Source organism: Gracilinanus agilis, chromosome 3 (assembly GCF_016433145.1).
Source record: "Gracilinanus agilis isolate LMUSP501 chromosome 3, AgileGrace, whole genome shotgun sequence".
Classification (NCBI taxonomy): domain Eukaryota; kingdom Metazoa; phylum Chordata; class Mammalia; order Didelphimorphia; family Didelphidae; genus Gracilinanus; species Gracilinanus agilis.
The window spans coordinates 224,598,842-224,623,319 of record NC_058132.1 but is presented as its reverse complement, the minus strand read 5'-3'; the positions used below and the strand labels follow the sequence as shown (position 1 = coordinate 224,623,319).

The 24,478-nt window shown below is 38.5% G+C and overlaps 1 protein-coding gene across 1 annotated transcript; it reads right to left on the bottom strand.

Annotated features, from left to right (window-relative positions):
* Positions 1-3,857: 3,857 nt before the first annotated feature.
* Positions 3,858-21,181, bottom strand: CAVIN2 (caveolae associated protein 2). Its single transcript, XM_044669684.1, has 2 exons — positions 20,517-21,181; positions 3,858-7,492 (listed from the first exon to the last, which is right to left on the bottom strand). The coding sequence occupies exons 1-2, from the start codon at positions 21,012-21,014 to the stop codon at positions 6,704-6,706; spliced, it is 1,287 nt and encodes a 428-aa protein (XP_044525619.1). The 5' UTR covers positions 21,015-21,181; the 3' UTR covers positions 3,858-6,703.
* Between the last annotated feature and the right edge of the window lie 3,297 nt (positions 21,182-24,478).

Sequence of the window (24,478 nt, the reverse complement as noted above, 5' to 3'; positions counted from 1 at the left end):
CTAATCCAGTCCATATCATACACATGATCTATCACTTATTACACATGAGTAATGTAATTGATTATGCTTACATTATTTAAGCTATATCTTGTATATAGTACATGTCTTAAATATGTTATTTATGTGTGCCTGTCATGGAAATATCACAAATTCTGTTAGTCATATATATCTATTACATATTTTATGTATGCATATTTATATGCATTATATGCATTATACATATGCATATTTATATAGACACATCTATGGAAAAGATGTATACATAGATGAATTAAAAATATTAGCACAGGTATAGATGCTAAAACATGCCTGATTTCTTCACTGATCTTCATAGGATAGGGGCTCCATCCTATTTGCTCTCTTTTCAAGCATTTTCATATCCTTCTTGAACTTGGATGCCCAGAAGTTAATGCAGGTACTTTGACAATTAGAATTTGCTCCAGTGTAAAAATTGTGGCAGCTGTCCTTTGAAGGTTCAGGTGGCCTTCAGTAACAATGGCCATCCTCCAGTAATCTGTCCTACTCTAGCTCTGTAGAAATGGGCAACAGCCATAAATTATTATTTCTGTCTCATCAAATAGCATTTGTAAAGTATACACTATTTCATAGCACTGTTGGAGGTGCTATTGAAAGGGAGCTAGGGTGCAGCAAGATGCCTGCCTGCTAAGAATTTAATAAACTAGGCAATTACTGATAGTTAAACACTGTTAGGTAATATTTTCTTATGTCAGAAGACTGCTGTGAATTCAGGAAACATACATTACTGTAAATGAAACAATCTTTGTTTCTGACTTTAAGGTGTTGTTTCCGTGGGGGTAATCTTTTTTTTTGGAGGGGGCAGGATAATGTTAGCTAAAATTTGAGGATCCCTTGCAGAACTATTCTGTATGTGATCATCAGGTTGATTTGTGAAAGGAGTAGAGTATACTTTGGAGAATTTGTGTAATGCATTAAAATTAGGGTATATAGTAACACAATGGTAAACGCATTTAAGGCAAATTTATCTTTCATAGAGTAGAATAGGAAATTGTCTGTATCTTTTCAGATGCAGTCCCTCAATTTTGTATTTAAACAGACCTCCAAATTTGGCAGAAGACAAAGGCTAAAATATACGTTTCATTGAAATCTTGGTCTAGAGTTTTAGAACCTTACGTTGTACAGCAAGATGGATGGTGAAGACCTATTGTTGTCATGGAATAGTTAATAATGATTATCAACTTTAACTTCGCATAGTCATATGCTAGTATAAAACTCACTTACCTTTGGTGTACATTGCAGCAAACAAACATTTAGAAATGAATCAGCTGGGCTCAAGCATTCAGCTTTTAAAATTGGAACTTAATTATGTTACAATCTTTATTTCAAACCAATGTTTTTAGTACACTTGAGGAACTTTCTGCTTCCTGATAGTGGGTTACACTAAATGATGAGGAAAACATCCCTATGTTTAATGGTCCTTCTAATATCAAGCAGGGAAGAGGTACCAAAATGGGTGAGAAAATTGGAGATTGGTTCCTTTAATGCCATAGGTAACCGTAAGGAAAAATGGGAGAGGATTGTTCCTGAATAGTGACAATGCCACACAGAGATGGAGGCCACAGGAGAAAGGCAGATGACAATGGGAAACAGTACAGGAGGGGCATATTCCCCCCCCACTTCACACCTTCACTTCCACCTGCATGCTAATGGCTCAAATTGGCAACAAACTGCACTCTCTGATCTAAGATCTCAAACCACTTGAAGCTCTCTTTAGAGTTTTAGACAGAGTTGATGTGTCACTAATCGGAGACTGCCCCATCATCCATGGGGCAAGGCAATGGGGTATTGTCCAGACCACTGAAATAAGTATTTTCTGAGAAGTCTGTTAAGGAATGAGGAATGAGGGACAGAGACCCAACAAAACTGACTTTATATCACAGTAAGCAAGTGTTTTGGTAGCAGGGGGCAATGCCTAGTCTCTGGGTCATTTGAATTTTAGCATCCGTGCATCCCGGAGGATGAGAATCATACCAGTCAAACTGGCTTTCATGGGCTCACATAAACACTTCTTCTGAGTGGATTTAGCTAAAGTTCAATCCTTTTATTTCGAAGCAAGGAATTGGGTTTGCTATTTGCTTGCCTGGGAAACAGCTATTCCTGTTAGAATGAAATTTTTTATTTGATACTTCTGCTATAGTTCTGTGAGACTAGTAGCATAGCACAAACTTTTTTAGTGAAATGTATTTCCTGAGTTTGGGTTCTAGATCTGGTTAATCAGCCCTCTATAGTCTTACTCTCTAGCGTAGCTTTCCAGATTTATTTCAGATTATTCTCTTCTATGCTCTCTATATTTAATCAAGTTTGGTTTACATGTACCTTGTTCAGTACATCCCATTTCTCATCTCTCCTCCTGTGCTTTTCTCTCCCCCTGCCCCTTAAAACCCTTACCTTCTGTCTTAGAATTGATAACAAATATTCGTTCTAAGGCAGAAGACCAGTAAGGACTAGGCAGTTGGGGTTAAGTGATTAGCTCTGGGTAACACAACTGGGAAGTGTTTGAGGCCAGATAGAAATCTAGGCCCTCCTAATTCTAAGTCTAGTTCTCTATTCACTAAACCACCTAACCTAGCTTCCTCTTTTCTGGTGTCTTTACTCAGGCTCTCCCTATTCATACCTATCTACCTTATCTCTTAGCCATCTCTACTTCCATTCTAGTCTCTCCCCCTGGACCACCTCCGGTGAGACTTTCCTGAATTTTATTTGTCCTTAGTTCTCTCTCCCTCCTCAAATAATCATTTTTGATGACATCATTACCTGTTTCATGTTGCATCTTCCCATCCTTCTTCCCCAAAGCAACATGTAAGCTCTTTGCAAGTAGGGACTATTCTTTGGTTTATCTTTTCTTCCCTAGCACTAAGAAAAGTGTCATCCACAAAGCAATTGCTAATAAAAGCTTTTGGGCTGGATGGCAATTGAAACTTTCAAGGAGATTGACTCAGTTCTGCATCTGTGGGCACACAGTTTGGAATATGTTGGCAGCAGGGTGGGCAAAAACACATGCAGAAGGAATGTTAGGGACTTTGTAGTCACACCTAATAGGTAAATAATTTAGCAATAGTACAGAATGAATAACTTTCAATCTTACCACTATTGCTACTTCTAATCCCCATATAACACATGTATTTCCAACCAATTATTTGGTCTAATTCTCTTTTTTTTATTGCACAGGATTTTAATACTTAGAAAGCTGAAGAGATGATGGATTTTGTTTTTCATAAAAGCTGGAAAAAATGCAGAGCTCAGTTTTCCATATTGTACTCATTGGCATCTAGTTTATAGGAACAAATGGAATAGGCATTTCTCAAAGGGAAATGTAAACATGACATTAGATTTTGGCGCCCCAATTCTATGGCTGCTGGGAGCTGACAGCAACTCCATAAAGGTTAAACATGTGTGTTTTGGACTGTCAGTAAAATTAAGTCTTCCACCAAGTGCGTGGCACGTAGAAGACAAAGGTTTATCTATGTGAATAAACTGAATGTACAGCTCAATACATTTCTGTGGGTAGAACTCTTTAAGGCATTATAAAGTCTGGTGAATTACAATAAAAATGCAGATGGAGCTATCAGAATCATCAAGCTGCCTGCATGTATTCAGAAGCTCTCCAGAGTTGGCAAGGTGATGTCAAGAAAGTTAAACTTGAAGAATGAGTCTTGGTTTTCTAAATGAGATCAGGGAAAAAGGAAGGAAAGTTAATAGGGGAAATCAAGACTGAAACAATCAACATTACTGGTCTGTTTACCATGGAGACTAAAAATCATTGCTTTCTGCCATATTTTAAAATTGCTCTGTCAAGAAATTCACATTGTTGGATCCCCCCCTTTTTAAAAATTTTATTTACCCTTTAATACATCAGCTGTTAGTACAACTCTTCAGTATTTGGAATTATGCTGTTACTAATACAAAATAGAAATCTACCTCTATGTTTCTTGCTAGCAATATGTCCACTAAAGATTGCCTTTCTAAGGTGATCTTGGAAAAAAATAGTCCAGTTCCTGTTGTCTTATTCCATGAATGTAATGCCTTCTAAGAATCCAAGATGCCACCTCTGCTTAAAGGAATTATTAGGGGAAAAAATGCAAAAATAGGTTGAAAAATTCACATCTAGCCCCTGGTAGATAATTTGCCACCCAGTCTTCTTCGTGAGTGCCTGTATGGATGGATATATACAAAAGAACATCTTTACCTTCTCCATGGTAAGAGCTATTTATAGATTTTTTTTTTTGGCATTCTTCATGGAGACCAATGATTCTTTTTACCCATTCTTGTCTTTTCATGTTTCCCTACTTTCACTTTTATTGTCTTCCTGGAATTGGCTTTTCTTTTTTGTTGTGATTGTGCATATAAGATACTCAATATCATATCAGAGTGTCATAGTTTTAGAGTTGGAAGGGATCTTAGAGGTAACCTAGTCCTCTCCTTCATCCTATAGATAAGGAAACTGAGGCCCAGGGAGGTTGAAGTGGCTTTCCCCGAGACACATATGTAATAAGTGGGAGTGCTGGGATCTGAATCTGAGTCTCCTGACTCCAAATCCAATGTTCTTTCCATTATACCAAGTCATGTATAGCAGCCAATATTTGCACATTTATAGGATTGGGGCCATTTATGTGTTCAGATTCATCTTTACAGAAAGCAAAATTTATCTGTTCAGTTTTACTGGTACTGGTAGACACGTGGGTACTGAATATTAATTTAAATGTCCTTCTCTGCCAATGAAGTCTTACTGTGATTTGTCATCAAGGCATGGGGGTGATCCTGGGTTCTTGAAGGCAATTTCAACAGAGTGGAAGTTCTGACAGCTCCCCACCAAGATGGAGAGATGACTCCCAATGCATGTTAGCAGGGCTCACTATAGTTGGTTGCTGTGCCTATCTTCTGAAATCCAGACCAGTTTAGATGAAGATGGTCCTTTAGCAGATGCTGCTGATTTTCATCCATGACAGTTCTTCAAGGGCTTTTTACCAAGTTGGGAGAGGATTGAGAATTGTAGCCATAAACAGGGTTCCCCTGCTGGCTGAGTCATGCATTCTCAAAGTATTAAAACATTAAAGTTTGTGGTCTAGGTAGTTCTGTTTGGAGGGAAAAGCAGATGAGGGAAAGGCAATTCCTCATATGATTTTTCTGGTGGCATGGTATTTTCTTTCTTTAAATACTGTTGTCATTAAGCTATTTATGATAACTGTTTTCTCATCACATCAACATTTCTCACTACAAAACACTTCTAGAGAAGGCAACCCTTTGGCACAGGATAAGCCAGGACTGAAATCTATAATATGTTTGCACTTAAAAAAATGTATATAAACATTACTGTGCTTCAAGAATTTAAAAAATGGCTATAATTCTTTGTAAATTAATCTCTAAGTAAGTGAACCATGTTCTGGAATGCAATTAATATTCTGAATAGAATGGAGAGAGTTCATTTAATCAGATTTCATTCCACAAACTACCAATGCATGATCCTGAACCATTTGGAAACTGAAACTATAACAGGAGGACACAGGTGACTTCAGCTTGGAAATTATAAAATGAAAGCAGAGAAGGATGTAACTCTCTGCAAAATCCTACATCTATTGATTGGTATTTGCTGTTCCCTAAGACATTTCATCTTTAACTAGAGCATATCCTCTTGAGTTTCCTCAGAGAAACATTTAAAGCTTATTATCTTCATTAAGAAAACATTACATTCTTGTTACTTTTTCTTCTTTAATACTGTACAAATTATGTATTTACTATATTATTTTCAAAATAGCTGCTGACACAATATTTCAAAGATGCCATTTACTAAAATACTATTCCAGGGTATAAAAAAGCATTAAGTGGTGTTATTTAAGGAATTAATTAGTTAGGTTAATACTAGAAGCATTTTTCCCATCTCTATTTTTTTCATTTTTTCCTCTTCCTCTCAGTTCTCATCCTCTTCCCCATATCTACTTCTCTCTCTCTGTGCTACTTTTCCTTTGTCTTTCCTTTTTCGCTTTTGCCTCAGCTTATTAGGCCTATCAATACCTTTTTCTTTCTCTCTTTCTCTATCTCTCCACTTTTTACATAGTACAGTGGTTTCTTTTAAGTGAAAGCCATATTATAACCTCTAAACTCTGCAAATGCTTTTGGCTTTAAGTGCATTGGAACTTAAGAAAAAAAAATATATATATATATACCCAACAAAACAATCAGTAATTCACAGTTATAATGTAAGCATAGGAAATCAGATTCAGTTAACACAAGGTTTATGCTACATTAGTTACTAAAGTATGAAATTATTGTAAAAGAGGAAATATTGAATCACAGGTTTCATGACTACTAGTATCCTAGTCATCTAGTGGTTGCCCTAACTAAGCTAAATTGATTAGCTTTTTTTCCAATTGTTTCACTTCTTTTTTCTTCAATTAATGCTCAGGGAAATTCTAAATGAATGAAGCTGACTAGTAAATTAGAGAGATTAAGAGACATAGAGCACCAGATAGGTTGTCTACACAGTAGTAAGTCTTGGTCACTCTGGATGATGCTATTCTAAAATAAATTATTACTGCAAAGGAAGGAAATAACAGGTAACAAAGTGAATCAATAACACTGGAGATAGGCAGCAGCTTGTTCTTAGACTTTGGTTATTTACTTAACTAAAATCTTGTCAGGGTGGGAGGCATGAAAGAAAGCTCAGAAGTTATGCTGTTTGGTCTATTTGGAGAATGGCAGGTTGGGCTTGCTCTTCATCCTCAGATTGTTCTGTTTCTCCAATAGTGAGCCTATAGCGGTCATCATGGTTCTTTTGAGAGAATTCTTGGGCCATTTCAAACTCTTCGTCTTCAACAATTGACAGCTCAATGTTTTTTGTTGCTGGGTTGCTTTCTCTTGGGACAAGCTTCTCCTGAACATCTGTGGCTGTATTCTCTTCCACCAGAGCTGGGGTTAAAGATGTGTCTGAAGGGACCTCTGTGAAGGAACTTGCTTCATTCTCAGTCAGGGTTTGGTCACCGGCCAGTGTCTCCACTGGTTTGGTCTCTTCCTCAGTGGAACCTTCTCCCTCATGAACTTTCTTCCGACCAAAAGTAAGTGGAGACACTTTGAAAGGAGAACTTTTCCCTGATGATGTTTTCTGGTGGTTGGGGGTCAAAGATTTCTTAATCTTCTCTCTCCTTTCCACAGAAACAATCTTTGTGCCTAACTTGTTCATCTTCTTCTCAATATTTTGGCGAGAAAAGGCTTTCTTGAGGCTATCTACTTTCTTGAGGCTTGATCTTTTTATTTTCTCTGCCCTGCTTTCTTCTGCCTTTTCCTCAGCACTATCTTCCAGGGCATCGTCTTCATTAGGTACTTCATCATCTGATGACAGGTTGACCGTATGCAAAGTCTCTTCCAGGGATTTGTTCTCATCCACAGTCTCTTCCTTTCCTTCAGTTATGCTAGGAATAGGCTCTTTTGCAAATACACTTGTGGGGATCTCATTTTCTTCCTGAAAAAAAAAAGTTGATAATAAACATTTCATAGTTAATGCCATACACACTTTGCAAACAGAGTTCAGCTCATGAACTGTATTATATTATCTTTTGACAACTGATGAAAGCCAGGCCTTTTTTTCTGTTGCGTCAATACATGAAGACAACAAAAGGTCATTCTAAACTTGTTGATCATTCTCCTCTGCCTGGTGAGTGGAAATGCTTCTAAATTCCTAGGATGAGATGATGGATTTGGAGTTCACAGGGACTGATTATCTTGTTAACTATCAGTCTCGTTTTGTGGATGAGAAAACTGAAGCCCAGAAAGGTTAGGGAGTTACCCATCACCACACTGGCAGTAAGTGGAACAACTTAAATTTGAACTCTGCTTCTAAACTAAACTAGCACTCATTATTGGAGAATACTACTGCATAATGGATTTGAACCTAACTTAACTTGACTGCCATATTATTATTGGAGTATTTGGAAATAAGAGCTGAGCAGAGGGACATAACTTCATCCTTTATATTTGAGTGGAGAAGGCTTCATTTTACTGTGTGTGTAGAAAGAGTTTTAGACTGAATCATAGACTGGGTTCCAAAATTTCAAGCCCTGGTTCTGTTATTAGATATGTTAATTATACTATTAATTGGATACATTAGTTAATTAATGTCATTAATAAGATATAACTTGGTATTCAGCACAGTGCCTGGCATATAGTAGGTACTTAAATGTTTATTGATTAGTTGGCTTATATATTACTTGGAGAAACTACATGTCAGTTTTTTTTCAAATGTAAAACTGTAAAAACTAGTAATCCTTTTGATAGTCTATGTTCATGAACCTGGAAAGAACTTGCTTTAACTGATTACAATTTATATAGAGGAATCTAACAAAATAGGTCAGTTGGCTTTATTGTGATTTAAAATATGTTCAGTTAATAAGGTGGTTGGTTCACTGGTGAATATTTTTAAGCTCTCGCCATAAATTAGGACCATAAATAAAATCTGGCATTTGTAGCTGCTCCTTTAAAATAACTTTTAATTTAAAAAAAAGATTGCATGGTATAACTTTTTAGTGTTTAGACAATTATAGGAAAATTCTCCTATGATTCATTAAATCTCACCTTCGAATGACAAGGTAAGCCAGTAGAGATATGGTAGTGATAAACCATGTGAGGAGAATAACATTCCATACGTATTTATATAAAGCATTTAGTTGGTACAATGGGTAGAACACTGAACCTAGACTTAAGAATATCTGAATTAAAATCTCAGCCTCCAGTGTGTGACTTTTGGCATATCATTTAACTTCCATCTGTCTCAGTTTCCTCATCTGTAAAATGGAAATAATACTAGCACCTGTCTTCTAGGATTATTGTGAGGATCAAATGAAATTATATTTATAAAGTTCTTTACAAGTGATTATGATGATGCATAGAGTGGCTGGAGTGTGAAAATTTTATGTAATGCTGGTTGATGCTCGGGTTTAGTAACAAGTGGTCTTGGAAGGAGAGAGGCTAAGAAAAAGAGTTGAGAATAACAAGGGGGAGTAACAAGAAGGCATAAATGTCACTAGCACATGCTGGTCCTTTTTTTTTGCCACTACTGAAGTCAGAGAGGCAGAATGGGAGTGAGGGAAATAGAGCTGGTTGAGTCAGAAATAAATGAATTCAAATTCTACCTGTGACTCATATTGTCTTTGTGACACTGGGCAAGTTACTCCATCTTTCAGGTTCCCAAGCAACTCTAATAAGTAGCAGAGTAGGTAGGTGCTCGACTGTATTGGTAGAGTTTCCTCACTGGTAATTCCATATACTAATCAATTCAGAGATGTGATTTTTAAAAATAAGTCACAAGACTAATTCACACTGATTCTGGTTTCCTCCTAGGAAAATATGCTTCAGGGATTAGCAGGTAGGGGATACAGTAGATAGAGTGCCACACTTGGGACCAAGATGACCCAAATTCAAATCCAGCCTCAAATGATTTACTGGCTATAGGACTGTGGGCAACAACTCTTAGCCTCAGTTTCCTCATTTGTAAAAAAAGGGATAATAATAGTAACTACATCATAGGGTTGTTGGGTGAACCAAATTTGAGAATATATGCAAAGTACTTTCCAAACTGTAAAGCACTATATACAATTGCTAGCTATTTGGGGTAGGACTTAGAATAACCTCCTGAAATGTTTGGTATAGGAGCCAGAAGTGAAAAGCTACTTCACTAATTTGACTAACTGGTTTGAGCTTTCAGAGTCATAAAAGTTCCTGGAGCTCTTAGTTTTAAGGAAGGGACCTAGCAAAGGCAGAGTACCCCCACCAATAATAACTGGAGATCCCTTTGTGAGGCTATTAAAGTAAGCAATAGAGAGCTCCAGGAGCCTTAAGGGTTAAGAGTAAATTATCAAGAGAGCTAGGACTGGTGACTAGAGGCCTGGGTGTTAATAAAGGAATATGTTGTAGATAAATAGTTATCTGTGATGTAAATAGAAACCTAAGCAAGTCATTATCTGCATCTTTGAGTATATTAATTCAATACTTTCCTTTCCAAAAAATGATTGCTACCCAAATGTATTTTTATAAAGAAGCAAAACACTTTGTCTTTCTTTATGCTTTTCCCCTTAATTTACATTTTTCAAGAATAATTATAAATTACAAAATCAGCTTATGGTAGATTTTTCATCTTTTAACTTTTCTACTCCCCTTTCATTGTCTTTCTTCAGATTTCAGGAAACGGATGGGTTTGGCTCTTTGGAATCATTCATATATTGGAATCATCCACAGCTAACTGTGGAAGAGAGGCAGGAGGCAAAATAATTCAACTCTTCTCTAAGGAGAAAGGACAAGTTATGCCACAGCTCTTTGATGTTAACTATAAAAATAAATTGAGGGAGAACAGAGATAATCCAGACAGAACTGGTGTGTTTCTGAGCAACTGAAAGCAAGGGAGATATGTCTACTTGGCAAACCCTGGCCACTGCGAGTATTTTGTGATGACTGTGGGCCCTGTGTGCTCTGCTTTGGTCAGTTTTTGAGTGAAGATAAATTTGTTTTATTATGAGAATTTGTGTGCATGTGGTGAAGGCTTCAGAATATTTCATTTCAAAGCAGAGACAACACTGATTTCTTTTTCAAATGATTTGAGTGGTCTTGGACAGTTTTTGTGTCCTCTTTCCTCTTTTCTCCACCTCCTGCTCATTTCTAGGCTTTAATAAGCAATAGACATAGTTTTTAAGCTTGAAATAATTGCCAACATGTTTGAGAGATAACATTTTGGGCTTCGAACATCAGATATTAAGTGCCTATTATATACCAGGCACTGTAGCCTAAGAGCTTTATAAATATCTCATTCGATCCTCACAAGAACCCTGGGAGGTAAGTAAATTATCATCTCATTTTACACTTGAGGAAACTGAGGCAAATGAAGGTTAAGTAATTTGTCCAGGGTCACATAGCTAGTAAGGGTCTGAGGTTTCAATCTTTCTATTGGTTCAGTATTCTATCTGTTGTACAAGCTAGTCACCTTTAGAATAGTGCTTTTTGGTTTTCCTTTCTGCCCAATGGATAACGAGATTCTTGTTCAGCTACTTAGGTTATCAATTTACTCTAAGATATCAGACTTGAAAGCATTGACCCAATGTTTTCCTCTCCTCTGGAGCTTTCCATCCTCAATCACCTGCTGGTGCCATTCCAGTGCAATATTTTCTCTGTGAAGCCTCACAATCTGCCCATTTCAGTAAACAAAATTACATACATATATATCTTATTTTTTAAAAAATCAAATTTATTCTGGGCATCTTGCTGCTGATGCTTCCTGGCTATGTGGCCATGAATGAGTCACTAAGCCCCCAAAATGATGATATAATAATACTTATACAACCCCCTTTCCAGAATGGTTTATAAAGATCCAATGAGATAATGTATGTATGAAATTTTATAAATCCTGAATAGTTATATAAAGGTCAGCTATTGTTATTAATCTCTGACTGATACTTAGCCGATGCTTTTGACTTTGCCAGGGATTTTACATTATCTCAGTTGAGTCCCTTAATACCTCTATCAGGAAGGAACTATAGGTATTGTTAACCTCGTTTTACAGATGAAGAAATTGAAGCTCAGAAAAGGTAAGTGACTTGCCACTGGTACTATTTGTAAATGAAATCTGAACCCAGAGCTTTAGTACTCTATCAGTTACATCGCCCTGCTTCATCAAGTCTCGGTATAATTTTCAACTCTTTGAAATGGTCTCAAATTCAGGTAGACTATGTGACTGTCATAGGAGGGAATTGGGAAGCAGCTGAGGGAAGACTCGGATGCACACAGGAGTGGCCAGTTCTTAGGATGCCAGACTCATTTCCTTTTTAAAAAAATCCTTATCTTCTATCTTAGAATCAATGCTATGTATTGATTCTAAGGCAGAAGAATAGTGAGGGATAAATATTGGTCATTAAGTGACTTGTCCAAGGTCTAGGAAATGTCTGAGACCAAATTTGAACCCAGGATCTCCCATCTCAATGCTTGGCTCTCTATTTCCTGAGCCACCTACCTGCCCCCTCTCCCCAGATTCATTTTCAAATGGGTCTTGGGTTTCCAATCGCTGCTTCTGCTGCTGCGGCTGTTGTCCCTGACACTTCATGATGCTGTTTGTATTGTGTATTTTTGCTTCTTGTTTGTTTGTTTGTTTCTTTTTTCAAATGGAGAGAAAGATTTAAATAGTCCATCTCAAACATATACGAAAGACCTACTTGAAATATGAAAGCTAGAAAGAATGGGAAATATTCTTGAGAAGCAACATTTTTACCTCCATTTCAACTTGTTTGTTCTTTTCATTGATTTACTTGAAGGAATAGCCTTAACCATGAATGTGAGTGAATGTTCACTCACCTAGATCTGGCCAAAGCTCTGGGCATTTCTCCTTGGCTGGAATCCCAGTGGGGGAAAACCCTGATTAAAGATAGGCACACCTATGTGATCACAGTCTTTCTGTTTCTATCCCTGGAAAACGGCATCAAGAGTTTGGTATTCTAAAAATGTAGATGGTTGATGGGAGCCAGGAGCCCTACTTTCTGTAATGAACCATGTAGTCCCTGGGGAATGACTTAACATCTCTTTCCTCCATTTGCTACATTCATTCTAGGAATGTGATGTTGTCCATGGGGGATTTGAGAACCATAGTTTTATGCCTGGAATGTTACCAGTATTTAATGATCTGCAAGTACAATTCCAAAAGATGGTAAAAAAATGCTCATTTGTAATATTGAATTCAATTCAATGAACTTATATTTTCTAGACTCTGCTGTAGGAGAAGCGGCATGTAAAAGATAGCAGTCTGACCTTGGAGTAAGGAATATCTGTGTTCAAGTTCTGCCTTTGACACATTTAGGGTGAATGTCTATGAGCAAATTATTTTATCTCTCATGCCATAGTTAACTTTCTAAGATTATATGGATATCAGAGAAGTCGCTGATCTGTTTCAGAAGAAGGAATTTCCATCCTTAGACTTCCTCAATAATGAAATTACAAGTCTGTGATGTGTCTAACTCCCCAAATGTGCACCAGACAAGTGAGAATGAAAAGAACCCTCCCCTCCTCCACTATCTCTGTCCTCAAGGAGTCTATTATCTGCTGTTTGGTTTCCTTTTAAATGTTTATAACTTTTTCTAGCCTTTTTTTACTTCTGTCTTTGTAAGCACAACACTTGGCCCGGTGCCTGGTACAAAGCAGGTGCTTAATAATTGTTCATTAAATTAAATTGAGGCTTGTAGAGAAGATGACATCATTGGTTAGGATCTTACTTAACCCTTAGAAAGCTGACTATGAAATTAATAATTTTATTATTATTAAAATAATAATAAAATTATTGCTGAGCCATCTTCCATGTTTTTGAGAATTTAAATTTCATCACATTTTGGTGTTGCCATTCAATTATTTTTTAAGGTTATTAAATGCTCTGTTTCATTACAAATAATCATTTTAATTTTATAAAATCCAAACCCTATCGAATCCTTTTAATAACAATAATATCAACAATAAAAGCTAATAATACCATCAAAGGTTTGCAAATTGCTTTACACGTTGTCTCATTTGATCCCTGAAACAATCCTGGGAGAGAGGTGCTATTTTATTCTCAGTATTATTTTACAGATGAGAAACTGAGGCAACAGAGGTTGAGTAACTTGCTCAAGACCACCCAACTAGCAAGTATCTGGGGCTGTATTTGAACTCTTTAAGTCTTTCTGATACTAAATCCTTTACTCTTTGCATTGTGTCACCTATTCCAAGTAGAAAAATGAAATAATAATAATAATAATACTAATAACAACTAGCATTTTACATTTGAAGAAACCAAGGCAAACAGAGGTTACATGATTTATCCAGGGTCACACAGCCAGTAAGTATGTGAGACCAGATTTGAACAAAGCTTTACCTGTCTATAAGTCTACTACCTAGCTGCTACAGTCCCCACGATGAGGCATTAGACTGTTTTGTCTTTATTTGACAATTCAAGTGTGCTTTTTTTTTTTTTAATTTTAAACCCTTAACTTCTGTGTAGTGACTTATAGGTGGAAGATTGGTAAGGGTAGGCAATGGGGGTAAAGTGACTTGCCCAGGGTCACACAGCTGGGAAGTGGCTGAGGCCGGATTTGAATTTAGGACCTCCTGTCTCTAGGCCTGGCTCTCAATCCACTGAGCTACCCAGCTGCCCCTCAAGTGTGCTTTTTATTACAAATAAATTTAATTCCTTCAAGTCTCAAATTTTTTTCTGGTTCTAGTTTTCTTATGTAAATAGTGTCACCCATTAGGAGCTTGGATGAATGACAGGGTGGGTCTAGAGGAGTTCTAAGGTCACTTCCAACATCAACATCCTATGCCTCTTTGATCTACACATGACATCTCTCCCCACCCCAACCCCTGAGACAACTAGGTAAAAATCAAAGATTGACTCCTACAGTAAACTAACAATTGATGTTGTATTCATGAAAGAGCCAAGGGTAGCTAGGTGGCACAGAGGACAGAGTGCCAAGTCTGGGGTTCAGAAGGCTCATCTTCCTGAGTTCGAATCTAGTCTCAGACACTGACTGCATATGATCCTAGGCAAGTCATTTAACCTTGTTTGCCTCAGTTTACTCATCTATAAAATGAGCTGAAGAAGAAAATGGCAAACTACTCCACTATCTTTGCTAAGAAAACCTCAAATAGGGTCATGAAGAGTATAACACAACTGAAAAATGACTGAACAATAACCAACTCTACAGAATTTAAAACCCATTGAAGACAATTATTCCTTTGCACAGTTTAAACTTATATAGCCTGCGAAAACAAAGGATTGATATTAATTTTAAAAGGTTGCCTCCAAGTTTCTATTATATGAGAGAATATAATAGCACTTTCTGGGATGTATCAACCATAATCAGTTACTCACTTAAAAAGCCATAGGCCACTGTTGACATTCAGTAAATGTAAATAATAACAATGAGAAATAGGCTTTGGTTGAACTTAGAAATGAAAAGAGCATCCAGCATCTTCAGGCTCAAAATCCTATTATGCAGATGTTGATCAAAGAAAGAACCAGCAAGGTCAAGGAATACTAAGGTATTTACTTTACTGTGATTTTTTTTCTCTTTCAACTAATGTGTTAGGGTAAGAGTTTTAGAAGATGTCACTTAAATAGACAGATTATAAATTTTTAAAAATCCACTTCTAAAAGATCTAGAGTCCAAAGTTTCTCAGTTTATAGTAATTTCCCCCAAATGTAATCTTACATACTGAAACAAAATGATGACTGTTTTTTTCTATAATGTTCCTATCATAAATAAATATTCCCTTTTTTCTCAGTGCCATAATTTTGTGAATATGCAAGTTTAATTTGTATGTTATCTAGTTTTCTCTCCTATATTTAAACACATTTAAAGTTTGCTTTTTAAAAGAATCATTTCCATAATCATAAATTCAAAAGTCTTGACTGAACCCTCTAATAAAAATGAAATATTTCCATCCTATAGAGTTTAAACGGACTTGCCTAGAAACGTACCTTGTATATATTTTCTAGAAGGAAAACTGTTCAGAATGACCAGTATTGGTCTCTCATCAGCATTTGAATCTTTGTCATCAATTTAGAGATGGTAGTGATTTTAAGGGTCATCTAATTCAACTACTTTATTTTACAAGTGAGGAAACTGAGGACTTGATAGGGTAGGTGGCTTGTCCAAAGTCACATAGATAGTAAGCTACAGAAATGAGATTCAAACCCCAGGGCCTTTGATTCTAAATCCAATGTTCTTTCCATTGCACCATGCTGCCTGTTCCCTGCTGTGTACGTACTTGTATAAATACATATGTATGTATATATCAGAAAAATCAATGGCTATTCTTAAGAAAGAGGAATAGTACCCAATTTTAACTAGGCTTTTAAACATGTTTTTGTTGTTTAAGGGTGAAATAGATCTTTTAAGAGACACACAAGTATGATTTCTTAGAATAAAAAAATGTCTCTTACAAATGTATTTTGGGAAAGTTTCTGAGTCTAAGTAATCACAGTAGGACTTCACAAATGATAAATTTAAAGCTTTACTGATCCTGAATATGCTCAACAGAACTGATAATTTTTTTCTTTTGTCTCTGTTATTTTATGATGTATTAAGTTCTTTTCTTATACCAGAAAACTGGGGGTTCAGAATGGGGGAGGAAGAAGAGGGAGCAGGGAAAAATAGAACGTGAAGTTTGAGGGCTTTGAAAATGGCAGAAAATTACAAAACAAGTTAAAAATGCAAGGCTGAATTTGATGCATCAAGCCTTTTAAAATAAATACATTTTGACTATTTGTTTTTGTAGCAATAACACCCCACCCCTCCAAGTTCCATCCAGAGCCCTTTTCTCTGCTGGAAAAATATACTTTTCCTTTTGGGGACCTCATTAGCTCTCTTGGATTTGATTGTTTTTATACAGAAGACTCCCTAATGTGTAAATCAAATGATAATCTCTCTCCTGAGTTTCATTTCTGCATCATTGATTACCTGCTCACTGATTGCCTCCTAGATAGTTTCACCTGGATATCCTAAAGACATCTGAACCTCAACATGTTCCAAATGCAACTCATTATCTTCTTTAATTCACACACTTCCCCGCTACCAGTTTCCAAACTTCCCTACTTCTGTTGAGAGCATCATTGTTCTGTCCTTTCAGGTTGGCAATTCTGTGGTCATTCCTGACTCTTCTCACTCCCTCAAGCCTCTATAGTCAATCCTTTGTCAAATCTTAAGAACTCACGTTCAAAACAATTCTCATATATGTCCCCTTTTCAGTCATATAGTCATTACCCCCTAGATCAGGTCTCCTTTACTTCTTGCCTCATCTCATTCTGAGAGACCTCTAATTAGTGTTCCTGCTTAAAGAAGCTTGTCTCTTTGTGTCTTCTACAGAGGTGCCAAAATAGCCTCCATAAAACAAAGATGTGCATCTATATCACTTTCCTGACTAGGAAACTTCAAGATCTCACACCTCTCCTTCCCATTGCCTCTAGGACAAATACAAATCCTTTCCAATATGACTCCGACCTACCTTTCCAGATTTATTTTGCATTATTGAACTTGTCCTTTGTCACGTATCCAAACTGACCCAGTTGCTACTCCTTGAACATGGTATTTTTTTTCTCCTGTCTACTCTGTGTCTTTGTGCAGCCTAGCATGCCTAGGATATACTCTCATTATCTCTGACTCTTACTATCTATTCTTCCTTCACCTGTTATATCCCACCAAAAGTCTTTCCTGAGGGTCCTCCCTTGGCCCCCAAGAGTTTAGTGCTCGGTCTCCTGTCTTTAAATATCTTATATTTATCTGTGTTTGTGCTGTCCCTTAGTAGAATGGAAGCTTTTTAAGGTTGGGGACTATTTTATTTTTATCATTGTATTTCTAGCGCTGTGTATTGAATTGAATTGTTTGTCTCAGAAACATTCAACTGCCCTGCACCATGCTTTTAATATTTCATTGGAGGAGGTGGCCCCAGAATTTTTTGACAAATGGGTATGTGTTGATCATCTTGACATGCTAATTCCAGTAGGGTAACATGAGTACAATGCATGGAATGGCCTTGGGAGGGGGTAAAAAAGCCCAAACCAAATAAGAAACACCACCATAAGAATGGATGTTTGAAGATCTTGGGTAGGGTGTGTTCAATCCTTCCCTTAAGGACCTTATTGTTGACAATGTGAAGGGCAGCTAGGATTTCTGAGTGGAAAAAGCTCAGGCCCACTGAATTTCCCACAACTTTAAGCCTACTTCTTGCCCCAGGATTCCTATTTTGGAGAGGAAACCCACAGAGAGGCCACCTTAGGTTTTGTGTCAGAAAGCCTGGATTCCCATCTTATCTCTGCAATTAACCATGTGAAATCCTGGGCAAGCCACTCATTCTTTCAGGCCTTAGCTATCAGATGTGAAGGCTATTCAAGGAGATGTCTCATACCAAAGCTTCTGAGAGGAAGGATCCCTTCCCCCGGAGGGCTGTTGGGAATTAGCAGAGGGACATTTGGGGAGTCTTTCTTGTTCAGCAACTCTGAAATGGTCCATTTAGTTGAAAGTCAAAAACTGTGCAAAGGGATGGCATTCTGTCTCTCTCACCTTTGAAGTACCTTTGCTATGGATTTTGTCATGGGAGCCAGGGGGAAGGAAGAGGTTTTTTTTTTTTTTTTCCTCCTTGTGGCAGCCAACCACCTGGATTTGAAATGCTTAGCAGGCACTGGGTCCCTTTAACTTCAGCCATTGGGCCCAAGAGTCCCAACGTAGTTCCTACTCACAATGCAAAGCATTCCAACCACTTTAGACTGCTATTTCACACCTGCCACTCTAATGTGACAAGTGCCAGGAGACTGTGCCAGGGCTGGAGCAACACCCAAACCTGTTTTAGGCAGCCCAGTTATTTCTCTTTCATAGTATCTTTGTAATTCTCCTGTGCTGTTAACTGATCCAGGTTCCTTGGAAGCCTTCTTGGATTGGGAGTGATTCATATAGTTGAGGGAAATGTGACTTTTCTGCTAAGTAAATGCATTGTGTTCTCCCAGTTGAGAGATGGGACGGAAGGTAATCTCTTCTTCACAGGGAATTTCCTTGGGTGATTCAAGATTCAAATGGGTCTGTGCATGTTTGGCTTTGTTTAGAGATCGAGATTTAATTTCAGAAATGCCACGAGAGCTGAGATTTCTAATATCTTTGGGCGGTAATAAAGAAAGGATTTCACATGGCTTAAGAAGAGACCCGTTAACTGTATCTGTTTCAATTCATCAGATACATGAAGAGTTATTTCATTTGCATTAAAAGCTGAAAAGTTTCTGGACTGAAAAAAAAGCCTGGAAGGCACAGGAAGATATCTCCTGCCCAGGGCTTTACAATCCTAAACTGCAATTTGGGGAGGACAATGAGCACGGAGATGGAGTCTTTCCTTTTATGGAGGGAAGAAGAATTGGGTTCCTATCTGGCAGAGCTCGCTCATTTAGACGAAGGAGGCTCCCTTGCTTTAAATCCAATTTTCAATGTCTCTCTCCAGTGATGAAGGCTCTCCCTGTGTGCATTTCACAATCAAACTGTTATAGCCTCCCCCTAGGACAATTTTGAAATCCTTCCTTATTCACATGGTCACAGCTAGACAGCCCCGAGGCTCGGGTGGCATTGACTCTAGTTGGCTGTGTGCTGCCTGTGTTTAGTTAGGCGGAAGAACTTCTAGCACTGGGCAGGGCAGCCCCTGGATCATGAGTGCCCAGTTCTTGTCCAGAGAATATCACATGCCCAACCTCCCCCCTGCCTGAATAGCCACTTGCTCAGATAATTGAGTCATTCATGAAGGTGCTGCATTTTGTGTAGTGTTGTGTTGTTGTTTCTTGGTGGTGGTTGTTGTTGTTGTTTTAACCTAAGTGGAGTTTTCTCTCAAAGGCATTGCTTTGAAGGGCCCTATATTTCAAAAGGCTGACTATTATGTGAGAGGACTTGGCTTTTGTTTTAAACTGTTGTCTGGATGGTCCAACTTCCAGTGTTCACAAAGAGTCATGCCATTTGCTGTCAGCAGGTCATTTATTAATAAGGGAAACAATGCCAATAGCCCAGGCTATTTACATGGCTCAAAGGAAAAGGAACAGTTTGGGGTGGGGGCATGCAGGAGGGGAGTTGAGTTTCCATATTTGTTTTGAAGAAACCAGGCATTTTAATGGGAACACAGTCCCTGGTAGTGTGGGCTCCTACCTCAAACCTGAAATCACTGTCAGCGTGTTCTCAATGAGCAGTGGGACAATTGTAGGAATTTGTCTCTTGATAAAAATTCCCTGGGTATCTCCCAGAGTCAAGGTTCTCTCCCCTTCCCATGCCCTTTTTATAGCAGCAACAGGAAATGCTAACAACAGCTGAACTTCTCTTGCTCAGTTTATGCAGTCACGAAATGTATGAGATCCTTACAGGTTTTTCCTTTTAGACTCAAACTCCCTATTTGCCAGACTGGATTGGCCCAGAGCTAGGCAGTAATACCTATGAGCACAGACCTGGGAAAATCAGGTTCCTGTGTACAGATTTCACATGAGGCTACTGAAGGACAGCAAAGGACAATGGAGTGTGCATGTTTGTGTGTGTGTGTGTGTGTGTGTGTGTGTGTGTGTGTGTGTGTGTGTGTGATGAGAGACAGAAAAAAGACAAAGGGACATACATTACTGATAGGTAGGGCTGATATAAAAGAGACTTACATATGTAATAATGGATTACAGAGGAAATGACTGACACAGTAGAAAGAACATGAGATTTCAAGCCAGAGAAAGTGGGTTCAAATTCCAACTGCCTCTGACACTACCTGCATGGCTATGGTTAAGTCATTTAATTTTTCTGAGCCTCGGACTCCCCGTGGAAAATGGTGGGAGGAGGATGGCCTAGATTATCTGGAAGGTTATTTCCAGACCTAAAAATTGATGGTACCGTGGAAAGGCTTCTCAATGGTTTGTCCAAGGATATCACACATGCAAGGTGCGTGTGAATGTGTCAGCGTATGAGGGAATGAGCATGGGGAGCACTAACCTGGAAGATGAGCACTTTGAAGTGGTTTCTCTTCAGGAGTTGGGCATGGTTGTTCTCCAGCCTCTTCACCTGTGCACACTGGCGTTCCATGCGCTCCTTGACCTCTCGGGTGTGGGCACTGACTTTGCGGGATTTCTCCAAGAGCTTGCTGACTGTGTTGCTCGTAGAGGTCTGGTACTTGGACAGCTTGGTGAGGTCGTTCTGGATGCCCTTGACGGAGCCTTCCAGGTTGATCTGCCGCTGTTCCATCTTGTGCTGATTCTCCTGCACCGTGTCCAGCATATTCACCAGCTTGTCCAGGAGGGTAAGCACCGTGACAGCGTTCACCTGGGAGGTCTCCCGGATTGACTCATCTGTGGTCATACAGTTCAGGCTGGGACTCGGAGTGGAGGATGGCACCGGGCTGGCATTTGATGCCTTCTCCTGGTGTAGCAGTGCCTCTGGGCCAGGGTTATCTCTGGCTTGGAACTTTTGAGCCTGCACAGCGTCCTCTCCCATGATAGGAACAGTGAAATGCTTCTTCCTTGCAGACGGGGCTCCTTGCTCAGCTGGGCAGCTGTGTCCTGAGAGGTGGGTGCAAAGGAAGCACCAGCTGGTTGGGCTGAGCTGCTTCTCGGAGCACTACCCTTTCAGGACTGGCAGAGGTACAAGCAGGCAACAGTTGGCTCAACTCTGATCATGGAAACTACATTCCAGCTGCTCTTAAAGCCCCTACTCCACCCAGTGGGAGGTGAAAGTTAGAGCACTCCAAAAGCTATTCAGTTTTTCAGATACACACAAACACTTCCCATCCCCTTCCTCTTTTGCACAAGTGACTTTGCCTGCTGGATTAGCTTTGATTTCCTTCCCCCTCTCCCCTCATTTAATAAGCAGAAAGCCATATTTCAATCGTGACTTCATTTAAAGGCGGAGAAAAAAACATTTTGATTTGGCTTTGCTCCATGGGCTGCAATTGGCTGAAACCAGTAAACTTTTCACTGGCTGCTATGCTACGGACGCAACACAGAGCCTGTGTTTTTTTTCCTGGATACAAATTATTGTAACGGAAAGTATTGTTTGCATTATCCCTAGAATGGACTAATGAACTTCTGGAGGGATGTTTCCTACTGAGGTGGGGAAGAGTTTCAGGCTACTTTGAAGTTCATTTGGTTCAGGAATGTTTTCTTTGGGAACTTCCCATCTCTACGAATGACAGAGGTAACCCTGGGGATGAGAAGACAAATAGTTCCATTCTTTTTCTTCTTCTTACAGCTGGGAAGGCAAGCCGAGCTGGGGAGAGTTCAGACTTCAGTGATCTTAAAATCAATAAGGCTGCTGTTGTGGAAATTTGCCAGTTATTATTTTGCAAAGAATAACAGTGGACTCTTGGATCATTGTGCCTTTGTGGAGGTTTATTCAGGGGAAAGGCAGGTGTATTAGAAAAGGAGAAGGCAGAGGACTCAGAGCTAGGAAGATGGGTTTGAATCTTGCTTTGGGAACCCACAAGTTCCTTGACTCTGGGCCAGTCACAATTCATTGACCTTCTTCCAGTTTCTCTCAGAGTCAATGGATTGACAGTACTCATCATACTGAACTCATCAGGTTGTATGAGGAATTACTCTGTTAGTATGCAGGGCATTTTGCAAATCTTAAAGCTATGTGTAAATGCTAGTTGCTGTTTTCCGTTCAGAGAATCACAGAATTTCAGAGTGGGAAGGGATGTCAAAGACCGAGGCTGACCCCTACCTGAACTAAATCCCTTCCCGCTACAAAATCTCACAGTTTATTTTCAACTTTTTCTTGGACATTTCCAGTGAGGGTGGCAATCTCTACCTTACAAAAAATTCTGTTGCGTTGATTGATGGCTGTAATGAGAAGTTTTTCCTTACTTTCAGCATAAATCTGCTACCTTGTACCTTCTACCCATTACTTCAAGTGTTGTCTTCTGGGGCCCAATCGAACCCATCTATCCTCTCTTCCACGTGAGTGACAGCCTGTCATACATTTGAAGACAATTATCATGTTTCCCCCTAAGGCTTTTCTTCTCTAGGCTGTTATTTCCTCAGTTCCTTCAACAAATTTTCATATGGCATGAATGTCACATTGCTTGATCTTTGAGGTTCCTTGTCATATTGGTTGCCCTCCCCCAGCTTATTAATGTCCTTTTAAAAATATAGAACTCAGAAACAAGCATAATCCTACAGATGTGGTCTGATCAGAGTTCATAGCACTGTGGGCTTATCGGCTTATTTCTGAGCTCCTGTGAGTCTTCTTGGTCGCCCTACTGCTCTGCTGACTCTCCCTGAATTTGTAGCTCTCCCCTGAAGCCCCCACATAATTCCAAACTCTGCCCTCCTGCTTTATATTAACTAAATCACCACTTTTACCCTTAGTGACATTTGTATAAGTACCAAACACTAAAAATAACTTATAGGCACCATTATCTTGCCTAGACACATCGCCATAAGGCATGTTTACTTTTTTTTTTTTAAGATTTGTGAGATGTCACATTATCTGAGATTCCCAGCTGCCTATCAAGTGACACACATTCTGAAATAATAATGATAGGCAATATTTACATAGTACTTCAAGGTTGACAAAGCATTTCACATTTGATGTTCACAATTCTGTTAGATAGCTCACATTATGATAATCCTCAAACCTGAGGATTTGAGGAAACTGAGGCAGCAAGATATTAAATGACTTGACCAAGGACACATAGTTTGTAAACATCTGAGTCAAAATTCAAACTCCAGTCTTCCTGATTCCAAGTCTAGCTCTCTAGCCATTATGTCACCTAGGAATTCTTGCCACTACACCTTTAGACTTATTTCTCCCAAACCACTTTCTCTGCTCTTAAATTCTTCTAAAACTCTTTAATACTCGTGTTTGCTATTAATACTATTCAATATGAATCTGGAAACAATATTGATATATCATCTTCCTCATCTGTAAAAAGAGGAGTTTGGATTAAATCAGTGTTTCTTCACTCAAATTAGACTTTTTTCTCTCCCAAAGGAATTTGCAACCTAGTAGAGAACTCTAAAATATTTTGTAGCCTTGAAGTCCCAAAGGAATTAATATCAAATGAAAGTGCTAATGGGTGGCAGGCCAATGGGAGAGTTTTTTTTTGGAGGTTTTAGTCTCTTTTTCACATTCTCTTAAATCAATCCACACAGTCAGTTACCTATTTGGCCTCCACATAAAGCCAGCTCTCGGGAAATCAAATGGACGGTTAGGACAGAAATAAGGGTGAAGTCGTCTAAGTCCAATTTCCAGGCCCTTCCTCTAGATTAGTGTCTTATAAAATGTCACTGGTGAAAGGACTAAGAAAGGATAACTAGTCCCTGCTTCCCAGAAGTATCATAGTTACTTGGGTTTTTCCACTTCTTATGTATGTCTCCCTTCACCAGACCTCACATTTTGAAGAGAAAATATCAACTGCTATGAGTTTCAGTGTCCTCATATATAAAATAAGGGGATTGGACTAGATGAATTCTAAGGTCCTTACAAGCTCTGAATCTATTTTCCATCTTTGTTCCTTCTTCATATGTTTTCCTATAGTAGAAAATGTATTTGTCCAATCCTAGAAAATTTTTTTTTTCTAATGACTTGGAATTCAATTCATTTCAGTTCAATTCAATGAGTATTTTATTAAACATCTACTATGTGGTAGATGCTAAGTTAGATGTTGGAGATACAAAAATGAAAAGGAAATGGTCCTTGTTCTTAAGGAGATTGTATTACTGGAAAGAAACCTTGAAGATAGGCAAATTATCCTCTTTGATGAAAGTAAAATTAAAACAGAAACAAAACATTAAGCACTATTCATACCAAGAGACCAGGTCCTGTATTATAATATATTTTTTCATCTTCCTCAGTATCTATCATACTGCATATTCTAGGCATTTAATATTTGATCAATGAATGAAAATGCTTTTTAATAATCTTATGACTAAAATACTCCCCTGATCTGCTGTCCT